We start from the raw sequence: 14361 nt of genomic DNA, 5'->3' as shown, positions 1-14361 counted from the left end.
ATTTCCAATAGAAATAAAAATATTAGTGGCCACACTGAAAATACTGGACCTGGACACACAAGGGCTAGAGAGGCTCTTCTGGTTTGACCATTTTTGGCAAGAATTATACTGGGATGATTGCCTATGGGAGCACTGAACTAGATTCAATGTCTCTGGAGGTATCTTTCAAACCTCCAGTTTTTGCTGGTGTATTCTTTCCTCCAGTGGTCTCTCTTCCCTCTTAGCAGTCTTCAGCTTTTCTCTAGTATTCTGCTTCCAACTTTCTAGGAGCTAGGCCACTTTTTCCCTTCTTTTCTGAACCTGTTGTTTAAACCTCATGAAATGGCAGATTAGAGAGAATCTGCCGCCATGCACTCCTATCCATAAACAAAAGTATTCTTAGGGCTGCTATCTTGCCTGTCCTGACTTTCCTTCCAGGGAGGTTTGACCTCCTTTTCAACATGGCCCTCCTCTTTCTTGCTGGTATTCAGAGGCTTCCCTTCCAGGCATCTCCCTCCTCAGTGACAGCAAGGTGCTAACACCTCCCCAGCGAGCCTGATTCTTGGACATATATTCCTCATTACATGAGCTTTACTTGTTATTTCCAACAGGAAAGTGGCACAGTTAAGACTGAGCCTTAGTTGCCCTAAATAAGCTTGCTTCTTGCTGTGATAGGGGCTGAAAACATGCTCTCCAGCTGCTATGGCACTGTTCTTTAGCTCAACAGCTGCCTAGCCTTGAGCCCTAGAAACTTTGGGAACTAGCAGTTGTGCTTAAACCTTCCCCACTCTCAAAGAACAAGTGTTTTCAGAACATAATTGCTACTCAATCTCCCCTGAATCTAACCCTTTCCAATTTTTATTGAGCAGTAATAATGGATTGTGTCTTAATTTTAATTCAAAGGGTTTCTGTGATTTTTTTTTTTTTTACTTCATTTTTATTGTACATGCACATTGCCAGGTATCACACTGAAAAACTTCTCTGGCAAAGAGGTTGTGTTTTTTGCATATCAAACTTTTCAGTTATTTACTCAGGAGATAAATAAAAACTTAATTTTTCTTAGATAATTTTCTAATGGCAAGAGAACTGAATACTGTTCTACCACATAGGTTCTATGGAGGTATTTAAAATGCACACTGATTTCACATCCTTAGTTAGAAAAGCTACTTAACCTTGTTTTCTCTTATAAAGGCTTTGCGCGGGAGCTGCTGTGAGTGCTTGTCAGCCCATCTGTCCTATCTTAAACATATAAACAAATACATGTCCCTCAGCATTTCCCAAAATAGGGCCTTAGGGCAGTATGGATTGTCAAGAAAACCACAGTGAAAGCAATGGATCTTGATAGGCTGCTGTTTGACTGGTTAATAAATGAAAGCTAAATATAAGAGGAAATGTTTAAAAGAACAAACTACAGTGAGAGACTCCTGGCAGGGCTACAGAGGGAAATTGCATGTGATACACTCTGAAGTTCACAGGCACTGAGAAAGATCCACAGTTTCTCTTTGGTGTGGAGACAGGAAACACACACCAGACTAGTAGTCTTCAGCTGCTCTTAAAAAAAAGAAAATAAAAAAAAAGAAAAAATAAACTATTTTATCTACATTTTTTTCCACAGACTCAGTCCTGCTGTGCTGGTATATCAAGCTGTATGTCAATCAGTCTCCATATCTCTTCCTTTAAGCTCTGTATAATGTCAGTCTCTTTCCTTCAGCTGCAAGTTCTCAGGGCAAATCTTCCTTCCACAAAACAAAATCCCTCCCGTATATACCTATCACCGGTAACAGTGTGGTTTGCACCTAACCTGCCAGTTGCTGACACTGTTTTGAGCACTGTGGTGATTAGATTGGCCTTGAGCAGGTTTAGATCAGCAGGTGCTTAAAGCAGTTATGAAGCCTGCAGTCTGTCCAGGTTAAGGCTCCAAGAATTCAAGTTTGGGGTCAGATATAGGTAATAGCAGGGAGACATGAACCACTTGTATTCATGGGCTTCTACTGTTTCTTTGTGGCAGTGCTTCCTGCCTGTGACATTTTCCCCAACCCTCTTGTTTCTCTTTTTCTTATTTCCCCATTTTACTTCCTTCCTTTTTCCTGTGGATATGAATCAGGACCTAAAGTCTTTTTAGCATGTTTGATGATATGCATCACCATGATTATTTTTAACCCTTTTTTATTTTGGGAGGGGGGATGAGTTTCCCCAATTTCAGAAGTTAGATCTCTCAAATGTAGTCCTAATCACTTTGAAAATCTTTTTGGTTGCTATTGCTTCTTTAGTGTCTGTAATAAAACTATCCCTCACTACTGTATGTATCATTTTTTCCTCCTTATCCTGTATTCCTGACAGTTGCCTATGTGGCCTGGATATGGTTTATCCACCCTTCAATTAGCAGTGATTGAATGGGAGAGGGGATGCTTTTACAGGGAAGCATAAATGCTGTATCAGCACTGTTGTTTGATCTTCTATATAAAGTTTATTTATAATCCCACCTTCCCCTGGAGATGCATTTCATTTTAAGCAATCTTGGCAATAGTTTGTTTCTGCAGTATATTTTGCAGGTTCTTTAGTACAAGTACTTTAGTAATGAACACTGGTTACTCTTGTCCATATAAGTGATGACTGAAGAAAAAATCTTTTTCTGTGTGGGATATGATTCTGGCTGCATCTTCCCATACTCGTTCAGAGGCCTGTATGCTGTGCAACCATGTGGCAACTATTACCAAAATTGTTTTTAACTTCACATAAATATCTAGGTAGGTGGAGGTTTAGGGGGAGAATAATGTGTCACCTGAGGAGGCTGGTAGCAGTAGATTTTTGACCTAGGAGCTGAGCTTAGGTGCTCTGCAGGAGATATGTCTTCTAATTGTCTCGCTGTAAGATTTCTGAGAAACAGATTTGCTCTGTACACTTCAAAAGCACTAAAATAATGGAGACAGTACAAACTGTCTCCTTTCATCTGAAACTTTGTGGCTCCCTCATAATTCTTAGACTGCTGGTGTTAGGAGCTGTGACCGATACCCAGTATCAAACACCTCTTCCTGTAAACTTACCCTGTCTTGGCATTAAGGTTAACAGCTGTTGATCCCTCTTCTCACTTACGTTTGACTCACTCTCACCTGTTAGTTCATATCCTCAGGAAGAAAAGCTTGGAGATGACTGTGGAAGAGGGGAAATAATTTGATCTTGCAAGGCAGGGGAAAGTTCAGTGAGGCAGGAGTATTTTGATGTATTGAATCTTGCTGCCTAACTGGTGCATAATTTGTTGTACAGTAGAAAAGTCTTGCTTATTCTTTGCTGTTTCCAGGTTGTTCGGTTTGAGGTTTTTTTCATATTGAATACTGAACAGATCCAATTGCTGCTGTTAGAAAGGGAAGCCTATCTACCGAGAAGGGTCCATAATGATTTTCTGCACTTCTTGGAGAGTTTTTGAATGCTAAATTGCCTGTGTGTATTCTTCATGTACCATATGCAAATATTCTTCAGGAGGTGATACTACCACTTCAGACAGTCAATATTTTCTGTGTAAGAACTGTACACGTTTCCTATCCTACCAAGAATGTATATATATCTATGAAGACTTAAGATTGTATCTTTTTGAGCAATTCTCTTTCTTTAACCATCTGAAACTTTCTTCCTGTTTCTCAAGTTCTCTGCTGATTTATTAGACACTTGTGTTATATTGTGTACTTTTTTGTATTGGCTGTATTGCTATATTTCTCCTTTCTCTCATTAAAAACTGTTCTTCTCATCCTTTTACTGTGCTGCTTTATATAGCAAATACTCATATCATATCAGGTAACCTAGGGTAACCAGCTTCCCTAGGGTTGTTTGGAGCATATTTCATGCTTTTATAAGATAGTGAAGAAGCTATGGTGTGAGGGATCATGGAATACTCACAGTAGAAATAAATGGACAATATACAGAAAAATTTACTGAGAGAGTAAGTCTCTTGTACGGGTGTTTCTGCTGATGTGTGCTTAGAAACCTATGAGAGAAGCAGGTTTTGAGGAGAGATTTGGAAGAGGAATCTAAGGGCACCTTGTTTCTAGAAATGCGGCCTTCAGCTTAGGTCATTTAGTTCTCTACACTGTCTCCATCCTTAACTCATCTTGCATATTTAGAAATGTGTAGAAACTCTAGCTTTCTCTTAGTGATATATTGAGGACACAAAGAAAGCTGCAAGATATCACCTTCTTTCATACCTAAGCCAGCTGTCTGTTGTGATTAGAAACGATTTTGTGGAAATCCTTCAGGAAGTTAAAAACTCTTTGTTCTATTAAAAATGTAACTGTTTTAAATTTACGAAAGTGCAGTTCCCAAGAAATCGCTACATGAACAGATACAGAAATGATGATGCTTTCTTTTTGCTCCCCATGAAAAGCACTGATGCTGCTGTAAGAAAACACTTCTGCTTTTTAGAAGACATGCATACATCAACTTGGCCTCGTACTGCATTCTAGAAGGGGATCTTTCCACATTCTTCTCTGCAAACTTCATTTTATACTTTTTTATTGGTGGCAATTTTCAATTAGCTCTAAACAGGAGTTAGAGCTGAACCTCCAGTTCCCTCACAGAGAAGAACAAATGCTGTTTTATAGATTTACCCCTTTCAAAGGACAAACATTTGGCAACTTACAGATGCTTCATCAAATAGATGTAGTAGATAATCCTTTTGTCTGAACTTTCTGCCTGGGGTACTAGGAAAATCTGCTTTTATTGCGTGCTTTAAATTAAAGTGGAATGCAACTTTTTTTTTGGTTATGACAGCCTGCTAGGGGATCCAGTGTTTAATGCCATTTACCTGGCATGTCAGAAGGAGTCACTAAACAAGGAGGAAGGAAGCTGTTGTCTGCCTGCATGAGCAAGTGAAGAGGTAAGAAAATTTCCACTTTCACTAAGGCCTTCTTTACAGAAGACAAGAAGCTGCATTCATGACATAAATGGCTACTCTGAATACAATGACGTACATGGGGTGTCTTTTTCTAAAACTTTATCCTTGGCAGTAACATCACAATTTATCTTGGAGCTGCAATCCCAACCGAATAGATCTCTCTGTCTCAGCTACTGAGGATTCTCCTCCTTTACCTTCTTTGTTGACTAGCTACACATGCACCGTGTTACAGCTGCTTTATATATATGCTCCTCAGGGTTCAAACATGTCTCAGATACATATGGACCTTCCATATATGCAAAGTGATCCTGAGCTAGAACCTGCAAAAGAAGATGATTCCTTTGCAATGTATCTGATTTATTTTATGCCTGTGGGCTAAGTGTGCCTCTGATATGGTATCCATAGCTGTTCCTCCCTAGCTGTTAGAGATGTCATCAGTGCAAAACAAACGAGGAAAAATTGTCGCAAAACCCAAAACAAACATAAAACCTGAAACTCCATTTGCCATGTAGATGAAGAAGAAAAACCTGAGGAAGGGCCAGCATGAGTTGGGTAGGACCTGTTTGCTTACTTCTGTTAGAGAAACAGCTCTTTTATAGACAAGAAAGTGCCAAGAAATCCATGAGCAGATAAAGAAAATGTTGTCATTTCTGTATCCTCCCAGTGAAAAGCAAGATCTTCAATGTTTCACTGATGATAATCCCCGTTTAGCAATGCAGGATCTTCCTTGACCTATAACTGTACTGTCAATATCATCCTCTCCATAGTGTGGTATGGAGGAGGAAAGAGTTCAAAGTTCCACTACAGTGGGCCCAAGGTATTAGAAGAAAGAAAGAAAGTGAACAGAACATGCACATGCACCTGTGATCTGAATATCTGGCAGTTTTTGAATTTGGGAGAACATCTGGCAAGAGAGAAAACATCAGGAGCATCAGTGCTTGGTGAATCTACTGCTCCCTCTGTAATTAGACACTTATTTGAGGATAAAGTTAATCATCTCATTAGCACCACCTATATAATTACAGTAGTATATATGGAAATAGCCGTGTCACCCAGCCTTCATCTTCTCTCAGGCTCCTCGTCACCCTCTTTGTCATTAAGGCTGCTTTTGTGCTCCCACTTGCTCATGTGTTCACAGCCCATGCATAAAAGAACCTTGTAGACTGTCCCAGTGGTAGCGTTTAAGGATTTCTTGTCATGGTGCTGTGGTAGCAAGGAGAAGAAATGCACCTGTAGAATAACAACCCCAGCTCTGAGCAGATGTGAAATTTGTTAATACTTAGATTTAGGTCAGACAATATTTGGGTATAGACTGCTTCCCATGCCTGTTTGTGCGACCTCATAAAGGCCTTATAAAGTTGCATTAGGGATGCTGCCACAGTGGGAAATGTTTAGGAAAATTCTAGTGTAGAGAACATAAACAGGGAATTCCACAGGTTAGTGCAGCCTTTCCAGTCACTCAGAGAAGGATTTGCAAAAGTACCCAGCCTAAATCTGGGTGTCCTGACTCCAACCAAGAAAGCTTGCCACTGACTTTGAGGGAAACCAAGGTAAGACAATAATTAATGCATTTGAAAATGCTACTGTCAATTGCTTGCTATATTTAATCCCTGTCTTCTCTACTACTCCTGTTTCGTGTGCACAAATGAAGTGACAAGCTTCATTCAGAGAAGAAAAATAACTTTAATAATGTGTTGTTTTCTGCTATTGTTCAATATAAATGAGAGGTGTTGGTTTGACATGCTAAAGAGAAATATAAGAAAGGAACAGACCTTCCATGACCTGTCAAAGCTAGCTAAGAGCAGCTCAGCAAAAGACTGCATGCTTCATTTTGGACTATATCCTGTGTTCTTCTTTGCTATCACTGCTGTTCAGCTGCTCCTCAGCTGCTAACAGCAGCTTAATAGATCATCATCACACCCTGCAAGATGTATTGGTTAAATCAGCAGTGGAGTGCAGTGGCCTCTGCATTCACACCAGGCACTTTGAAGCTCTGGTTTGATTATGGGTTTGCAGCACCACTAAATTACAAATAATAATATGGATCCCAAAAGCTGTGTGGTTGAAGTATATTGCAAAAGTTGTAATCATTTCCCCTGTCTGCCTCTGTCTCCACTTTGGCAGTTTCTGTAGAAGAGCTAGCTGTTGCAGCGTTTGCTTTAGCTCCTTGGAATGCCTCCTCCCTAGGCTATACCTCAGGATGCAGCTGTGAGGTATTTAACCCTCCACTGCTATTTCTCTAGGTTATGCATCTAAAGCTTCCCTGTAGCTATTCACTAAATGAAGAAGTTAGTTGTCAGTCAGTTCCTGACTAAAGCAATTGGTCTTTTAATTTGCACTTTAATTTTTATGGATAGTGCCAAAAAAATAAATATAGCAGCCCCTAAACCAAACCAACCAAGTCTTAGTCAGACCTGTTACAAAGAGAAATTGGTGATGTGCCCAGGATCTTTGCCTGTTTTTCGTTATTTCCTTCTTGCTCAAAATGATTCTGTAGCTCAGCAGAGTTGGGGTTAGACAATCCTAGCTGCTGAACAAGGCAGGAAGGAATATACAAGATGGAGAACTTGTGAATGCACCATAAAGAGGATTGCTTTGATGGTGAGACTGCTGCACTTGCTGCTTTGAGTGCTCTATATTTAAGGAACTGAACGAAGAAGCTGAAAGTCTCATAATGAAGTGATTAAAAACCATGATGACTGAAAGTAAAATACCTGAACCTGAAATTGCTCGGAAGACAGTAACCCATGCGGTAATCACTCCTTGTTGTAGCTATTTGTTTTTGAAGGTCTTCAGTCGATTTGCTGTATCCATTGAAAATATAGTTGGCAAAGAGTAGCTTTCCTTGAATGTACATCTGTCAAAGAACAGAGAAAAAATGCAGAAATTGGCAAGAACAACCGCTTATTCTAAATGAAGATGGTAAGCTGAGAAACAGAAAAATGGTAGATAGGTTGGTGCCTTGGCTTACAACTTCATTACGGCTTGCAGCTTTCACCTTTCACAACTTCGGTAAATGAAATATTTGATTGTGTTTAAGGAATTAAAAAGTAAAATACTTTCATACTTTTCTAGTTCCTTATGCACAAGATTTCCAAACATAGCATACAGGAGTGTACAACGCAGTATTTTGCATGATGCTTCATGAACTACCAAACACCACTGCCATCTGTCCTGGTAATATTTCAGTTTAGAAAGGTATGGCGTAACATAACATATTTGAAGATGAACACAGACAAATAAAGTTGGCATAGGAAAAAAAACTGTTTTTTTTCTTTTGCACCCCTTGCATTAGCTTAATATTTTTCTTCATTTTCTTTATTAAGAAGGGATAGGAATAGGGTATCATACTTCTAAACTTTTATAAATAGCAATGAACTTTCCTCTTATAAATACGGTATCTATCTCATTTGGAAACAGCTTTTTAGAGAAGAAAGGTGATCAAGGTAATTTGATTAACTTAAATCTACAGGAATTAATTAAGTCTGGTGTTTAAAGCCTTTAAGGGTTGAAAATGTGGGCAAAATCTGAATCTTTAGCAATTTTCTCTCCCTGGAAAAGTAAAATAAGAGACTAAAGCTAATTCAGAGCTGTTCAGAAAAATCCAGAAATATTTTTCAAATGTATTTTCACAATTTTGAACTTGCTTTTGATTATGAAGTACGTTTCATGGCGTCACATTCATTTATGTGTTTCCTGAAGCTGGCATTTGGAGATGACTAGTTTATCATGACATCCTCAACAAAAGAGGTGAGTTAAAAGCCAAATCCTATTTTGTGCTAGAACCTGCAAGTCTCAAAGAAGTCAGACTTAGGATGCCTTTTGCAAGATCTCCACAACTGACAGGACAGGGCCTTCTGGATTTTTAGAATATTTCTGTTGGTTTTTTATGGGTTTGCTGGGTTGAACCTTTTGTTTTTTAATATTCCCAGACTCAATATTACCAGAACAAATTCAAGAAAAAATGAATACTTTTCCCATGTTGCAAGGACTGTTCCACATGGATGTAACACATAGATGATCTCAAAATCAGGACTTGAAGAAAAGCCTGTTGAAATGTTATATATAAAAAGAAAGAATGTGAGAGCATTCTCAGCTTTTTCTCTGTCAGTAGCGAAATGGTGACTTGTTGGGACAGATTCTCACTGACATGAAGGTCTGTGTCATTGTTCTGGCAGTGTAAAGGGACCTTTGTTTAAGGGAGAATTGGCTTCGTTGAATTTAAAACTGTAAGAATCATTTAAGCTGATGTACTGTCCAAAGCTGCTTGTGTTGTGGGATGTTCCCAGTGTTACACAATTGGAAACATCTGGCTTATTTCATGGAAGCTCTCAGCATGCAGGACTCCAAGTCAAGACTTTTGAATATTTCAGGGTAATGCATATTCAAGTAACAATGGATGTATTCACTAGAAGGAAATCCAGAGGACCACGAAATTGTCTTCATCTTACCAAGATGTATTCATCTGTAATGTAACCAGTAATGAACGTGATGTAGAACCGTGCTTTTGCTTGTGGGTAATTGAGAAAAAAAAATTTATATCAAGCATTTTTCAGTTTTATAGGCAAAAACTATTATGATAGCACTGTTTACTCAACTGTGAAACACTCTTCTTTCAGTCTAGTAACTTGTCTTATTACTATAACGAGCTCTATTTACCTGAGTGTGCTGAAGTTCTTGTGGAGAGAGGCACTCACACGAGTGTGGAATTGGAAGTGATGAACAGGATTTTTTCATACATGGGCACCATTACACTGTGATACAGGTTCTCATTTCTCCCCTCCTTTGCTGAAATCATATTCTGTGAGCAGTGTCAGCATCATCAAAAGGGAATCCTGTAAGCTCTCCTTGGGGTACAGGCTTGGGTGTATGTTGGCAGGTGGAAATGACAATAACATTTGGCCTCAGCTACTGATTCTGTGGCTACAATGTAAGCTCTTACGACTGTGTGTTTTCTCCTTCAGGTAAACTCTTTGCATATGTTCTGACTTTCCTTACTCTTGATGTTGCTATCCTCATTTCAGTTTCTTCCTCATACTTTATTTATACCTATGTTTCTTTTCCTGCTTCTTACTTCTTTCACAGCAATACCTATCTTGCTTCCCATAACTGACTCTCTCAGATTGGGCTCACCCTCCCCTCTACCCAATCATACTTCTCACTATACAGATGCTTCTGATCTGACAACCAGTCTGTCATCTCTCTCCCATATATCTCTGTTGTCCTTCCTCATTTCTGCACGTTCTTTCTTTGTTTAGGGGGGGATCACAGAGAGCAAGAGAAGAAATTTTCAGCCACACGTAGCTCAGCTTACTTCTTCTGCTCCATAGGCTGGGAATTTGTGCTTTGGTTTGGTCACTGTTCCCTGGTCTACTCTGGTCTTTGGGTTCCCCATACAGATACCTAAATTAGTTTCCTCTTGCTGCTTCAAGCCCTTAGGCATTGGGCTGTCCAATTTAAGTGCCTTTTGCTGCCAAATTTGTATGGAAGCAACACACAGCACTCCTCTCATATTGGCTCCATTTAACCACTGGCATTGTCCTACTGCCGAAATGTGGTGGGATACATACTAGTTACAATATTTCATTTAGAGCTCTGACTCTCTTTCAATGTGGCTAATGATGAAAACTGCAACAAGTAAATAGGGAAGTAACCTTTTGCCACTGCAGGATTGCCTGCAGAATGCTTTGAAAGTTTATAAATAACAGTGATATTCTCTGACACATATGTTTTCTGTAATTGTACAAAATGAAGAGACTGATAGAAGGGGTGGATAAATCTATGTCAAAGATGATCTGATGCATTAATACAGAATGCATTGAAACTTTTCTAAGAGAATATAAATCAGTAGGCTGCCTCTGACAATCACCATTCCTCTCAGAGAAATGTAGCCCTTTTCATTACAATTCACCTGGCTGATTCTGTGATGTTATGACACGGAGGAATTTCATTATTCCCTGCACCACAAGCAATCAATTTGTGCCTTCAAGCATGAAGTTTGAATATGCCTGTAACTTTGCTTTGCTTGCATAATGCATAAATGTTACCAGTCAAAGTTTTCCGGTGCCTTTCAAATTCCTGTCACTCTTCTGATGGCCTTTTGTGGAATGTGACTTTCACAGGCTGGCTTTTTATGGCATTAATAAGAATTTTATTTTCTATAGGGCATCGTTCTGCCTTGGCTCACTCCTAAAACACCAGGAGTTTATAGAATAAGATTATTCATTAGCAAGCAGCTCTGAAGGCAAATTTTTCTCAGTAAGCATAAACAGGTATAGCAAAGTTCATTTACCCCTACTGGGGTAAATTTAATCCAAAGCCTTACAGAACTGGAGTCTTTGGTGAAAGCCAAGACATAAATTTGGATGGTGGCATTTTGGGGGGGGAATGTTCTTTCTCCTCTGAGCTAAACATAGTTCTGGCAAATGGCCTCAGACTGAAATTCTTGAGGGAGTCATAATAAGCAAGCCAGGACAAAGAGGAATATTTTCTTCTCCCTGACTAATTCTGCCAAATAAAAAGGTGAAAGGTCAAAGATGAACCTTAATGCTAGTAAAATTCTGAACTTAGAGCAGTAATATGTCAGAACATAGAAGAAAGTCAAAATAGAAAATGTTATATTATTGGCAGCAGTGGGTTGGTTTTGTAAGCATCATATATCTCAGTCCTGACTACTTTTAACCTTTTGGAGAAGGGTGAATTTTAGATATTAAACACAGGCATTAAGCAATCTACAGAAGCAGTGCTGGGAGTTCAGCCCATACTTTCCCCTTTTACATCTTTCCAGCTGACTGAAGGAGTAATGTGGGGCTGTCTTTTGAGTCATCAGAAATTCTCTTTGCCCTGCTTTTTTCTGACTGAGACAATCATTCTCTGGGTTAATTTCCTTCTTTCTTCTGTCTAGGAATATACACAGATTATCAAACTTCCCATGTTTATTTTATGGAAACAGTTCTATTGATTCAAACTACTCCTTAGAGAAGCAACTCAGCAAGGTCACGTTTATATGTGCCTGTGCATTTGGATGCAGAAGAAAAAAAGATCTGGCCACATTAAAGTTTCCTTAAATTTAATCTCCAGAGTTTAAGTACATTTAATGGAAGCTTTCTTATCTGTTTGGATTTTGTAGTGCCACCCTTCTTAGGCTGGTAGTCTGCAAACAAGACTGTTGAGCTGTTCTTTTCATGTTTTTATAGATTATATGTGCTGATAATGACATACAACTTTTACATCACTGTGGGATGTGCAAATAGGAATTTGACCTATGAAATATGAAATCTAACTTGTAAGCTCAGTAGTGCTGGAGTGTCCAGATGCAGATCAACCAGAAAGAATCTGCAGGAAAGCAAGGGGAATGACCAGAACTCAAAAAAATATGACCTATAAAGAAAGGTGGTATAAACTGTTTAACATACAGAAGTGAAGACTGAGTGTGGGATTATAGTTGTGGGAAACAGAAGGGACACAAAGATCTTTACATGACCTGCTCCAGAAAAAAAGAGAACAGTCTGTTTTCCATGTCTGTGGTAAGCAGAGGAAGAAGTAATGGGCTTTAATTGCAGGAAGAAAAATTCAGTAGGAAAAGCTATCAAGCAATGTGAGTATAAAGCATTAGGTTATATTCTGTGAGGAGGCTGTGGTTTCTCTATCACTGAGAGTCTTTGAGAGCGGGTTAAACAGCAAGAGTCTCGCAGGAGAGAAACAGGCATTTCCAGTATGTGATTCATTTCACCCATTTCCATTATACGTTGGAACAAGATGAATCACAGTGTGGATTGCCTGTTTCTCTTCAGGGACAGTGAAAGACTAGAAAGCTGGTTCAGGTGTAGAGGTCTATTTTGTATATGTCTAAAACCAGGTGAGGACAATACTGTGTGTTGTGTCAGTAACAGCACAGACACAGTTGATTCTATACTGGTGGACATGGCTAGACTAGATGACCTCTTGAGGTTGTTTCTAGACTATGAAGGAAATGAAGAACTATCATTGCAGAAGGTCTGCCTAACTAAAGGGACTAATCAAACACAAAAGTTGCTGGTTCAGTTAGACGGCAGTAACAAAAAGTTGGTATTGTCTGATGGCTGCTTGGTTGAATAATATGGAATGAGATAATGAATAATGTAACTGTTAATACACAAACAAGTAAATCATCACCACACAGGGAGCAAACAGGCATCCTTAGTTAGTCAAAGAAGTAGAAGAAGCATAGAGACTGATTATCCTGTAAATTTCTGATTACAGCCCTTCCAGAATAGCTTTTATGAAACAGAAAACAGTGCAAGCACTTTGTATAGTTCTTGGCCTCTATGTATAAATAGAGGATTCCACATCCTGGGCTCATTTCCGAAGCATTATATTTACTGGAGAAACATTGTCATCTTGATTATCTGCAGCAGAAAATGGCAGAAATAATTTTGAATGGTGTTTCCAGAAGACTCCTATTCAACTCTTGAATCTAAAGAAGTCCAAACTCACTGAATGGCCTGAAATAGAATTAAATCCTTTCATGTGGTTGACGAGCTGCAGAATCAGCTCAAAATGTTCAGCCTGTATCGTAATGATTGCACTTAAGTGTGTGTTTGCGTGTGTGTATATATGTACACTATACACACCATGCTTTGTTATTGTTAGGTTCATAAGTTTGTTGTCCTAGTAAGTTCTTCATAAATAATGTACAATTATAAATTTGTAAACTAGACAGAAAAGGCATCTACCTAGGGAATAAGAGGAATGAAAATCCTATGGGAAAGAAAAATCAACAGCAGGAATGTTTGGGGTTTTTTTTTCAACTCAGCACAAACAATGCTTTTGAAAAAACAATTTTTGCAAAAAATAAAAACTTTGGTTCCCTTCCTCCTCCTGCCCCTGAGGCACACAGCTCTCTAACATTTTGAAGGCACAGGAATTCAATTCTGGCCGAAGATCTTTAAATGGGGGTTGGGGGGAGGGATTGTCCATATGGCAGGAAGTACATGCCACGATCAGAGAGAAGCAACTGCCCCTGGGAGCAACTGCATTATTGTAATGCTTCTGTAAAATGATTTCCTCAAGGCATCTAAAAGACTATACAGAAAGCTGTCTAAAAGCAAATGTTTAATATCATACAACATTTCCTTCTTGCCTAATAAGTTGATTAAACTTGAACTTAACTCTTTTTTTTTTGAAGCCATGTATTCTTTTTCTTAAACACACTTGTATTTATTTAACTGAACAATAGTTATTTCAGTAGGAAATTAAGGATAGATTCTGTCCTTATAAGTTTACTACGCAAAAGCTTTTGATTCATTAGACAGCACAATTGTGTTTAATTTTGAAGATTTTTTTCATGATCATCTAAGGAAATCCCCAATGGTGTTGGCCCAGAGGAAATTAGTTATCTGCCTTGAGAAAAAAACATGTAAAATTAAGTAAATTTTCAATCCTACCTACTTCTACACAGTTTGAAAGAGACCTTCTGTGCTGTTCCTGGGAACATTAATTTTGCTTTACTGAAGCTT

General features: G+C 38.8%; 1 protein-coding gene across 11 annotated transcripts in view; it reads right to left on the bottom strand.

Moving 5' to 3' along the window:
- LOC106488586 (uncharacterized protein C3orf20) overlaps window positions 1-14361 on the bottom strand; it is a 43130-nt gene that overhangs the window by 7249 nt on the left and 21520 nt on the right. For 10 of the 11 annotated variants that reach the window (XR_010886532.1, XR_010886531.1, XM_067312335.1 and 7 more), the window contains one exon: window positions 7579-7721. Coding sequence is in view for 9 of the 11 variants with exons in the window: in XM_067312335.1 (XP_067168436.1) it covers window positions 7579-7721 (143 nt within the window). In the remaining 2 variants the exon portion in view is untranslated. Of the gene's footprint in view, window positions 1-7578; window positions 7722-14061; window positions 14246-14361 lie in introns of those variants that run through there. The other variant, XM_067312387.1, reaches the window with a different exon arrangement.

Source organism: Apteryx mantelli, chromosome 1, assembly GCF_036417845.1.
Source record: "Apteryx mantelli isolate bAptMan1 chromosome 1, bAptMan1.hap1, whole genome shotgun sequence".
Classification (NCBI taxonomy): Eukaryota; Metazoa; Chordata; class Aves; order Apterygiformes; family Apterygidae; genus Apteryx; species Apteryx mantelli.
The sequence above is the reverse complement of the archived record's forward strand: the minus strand, read 5'-3'. Positions and strand labels throughout refer to the sequence as shown.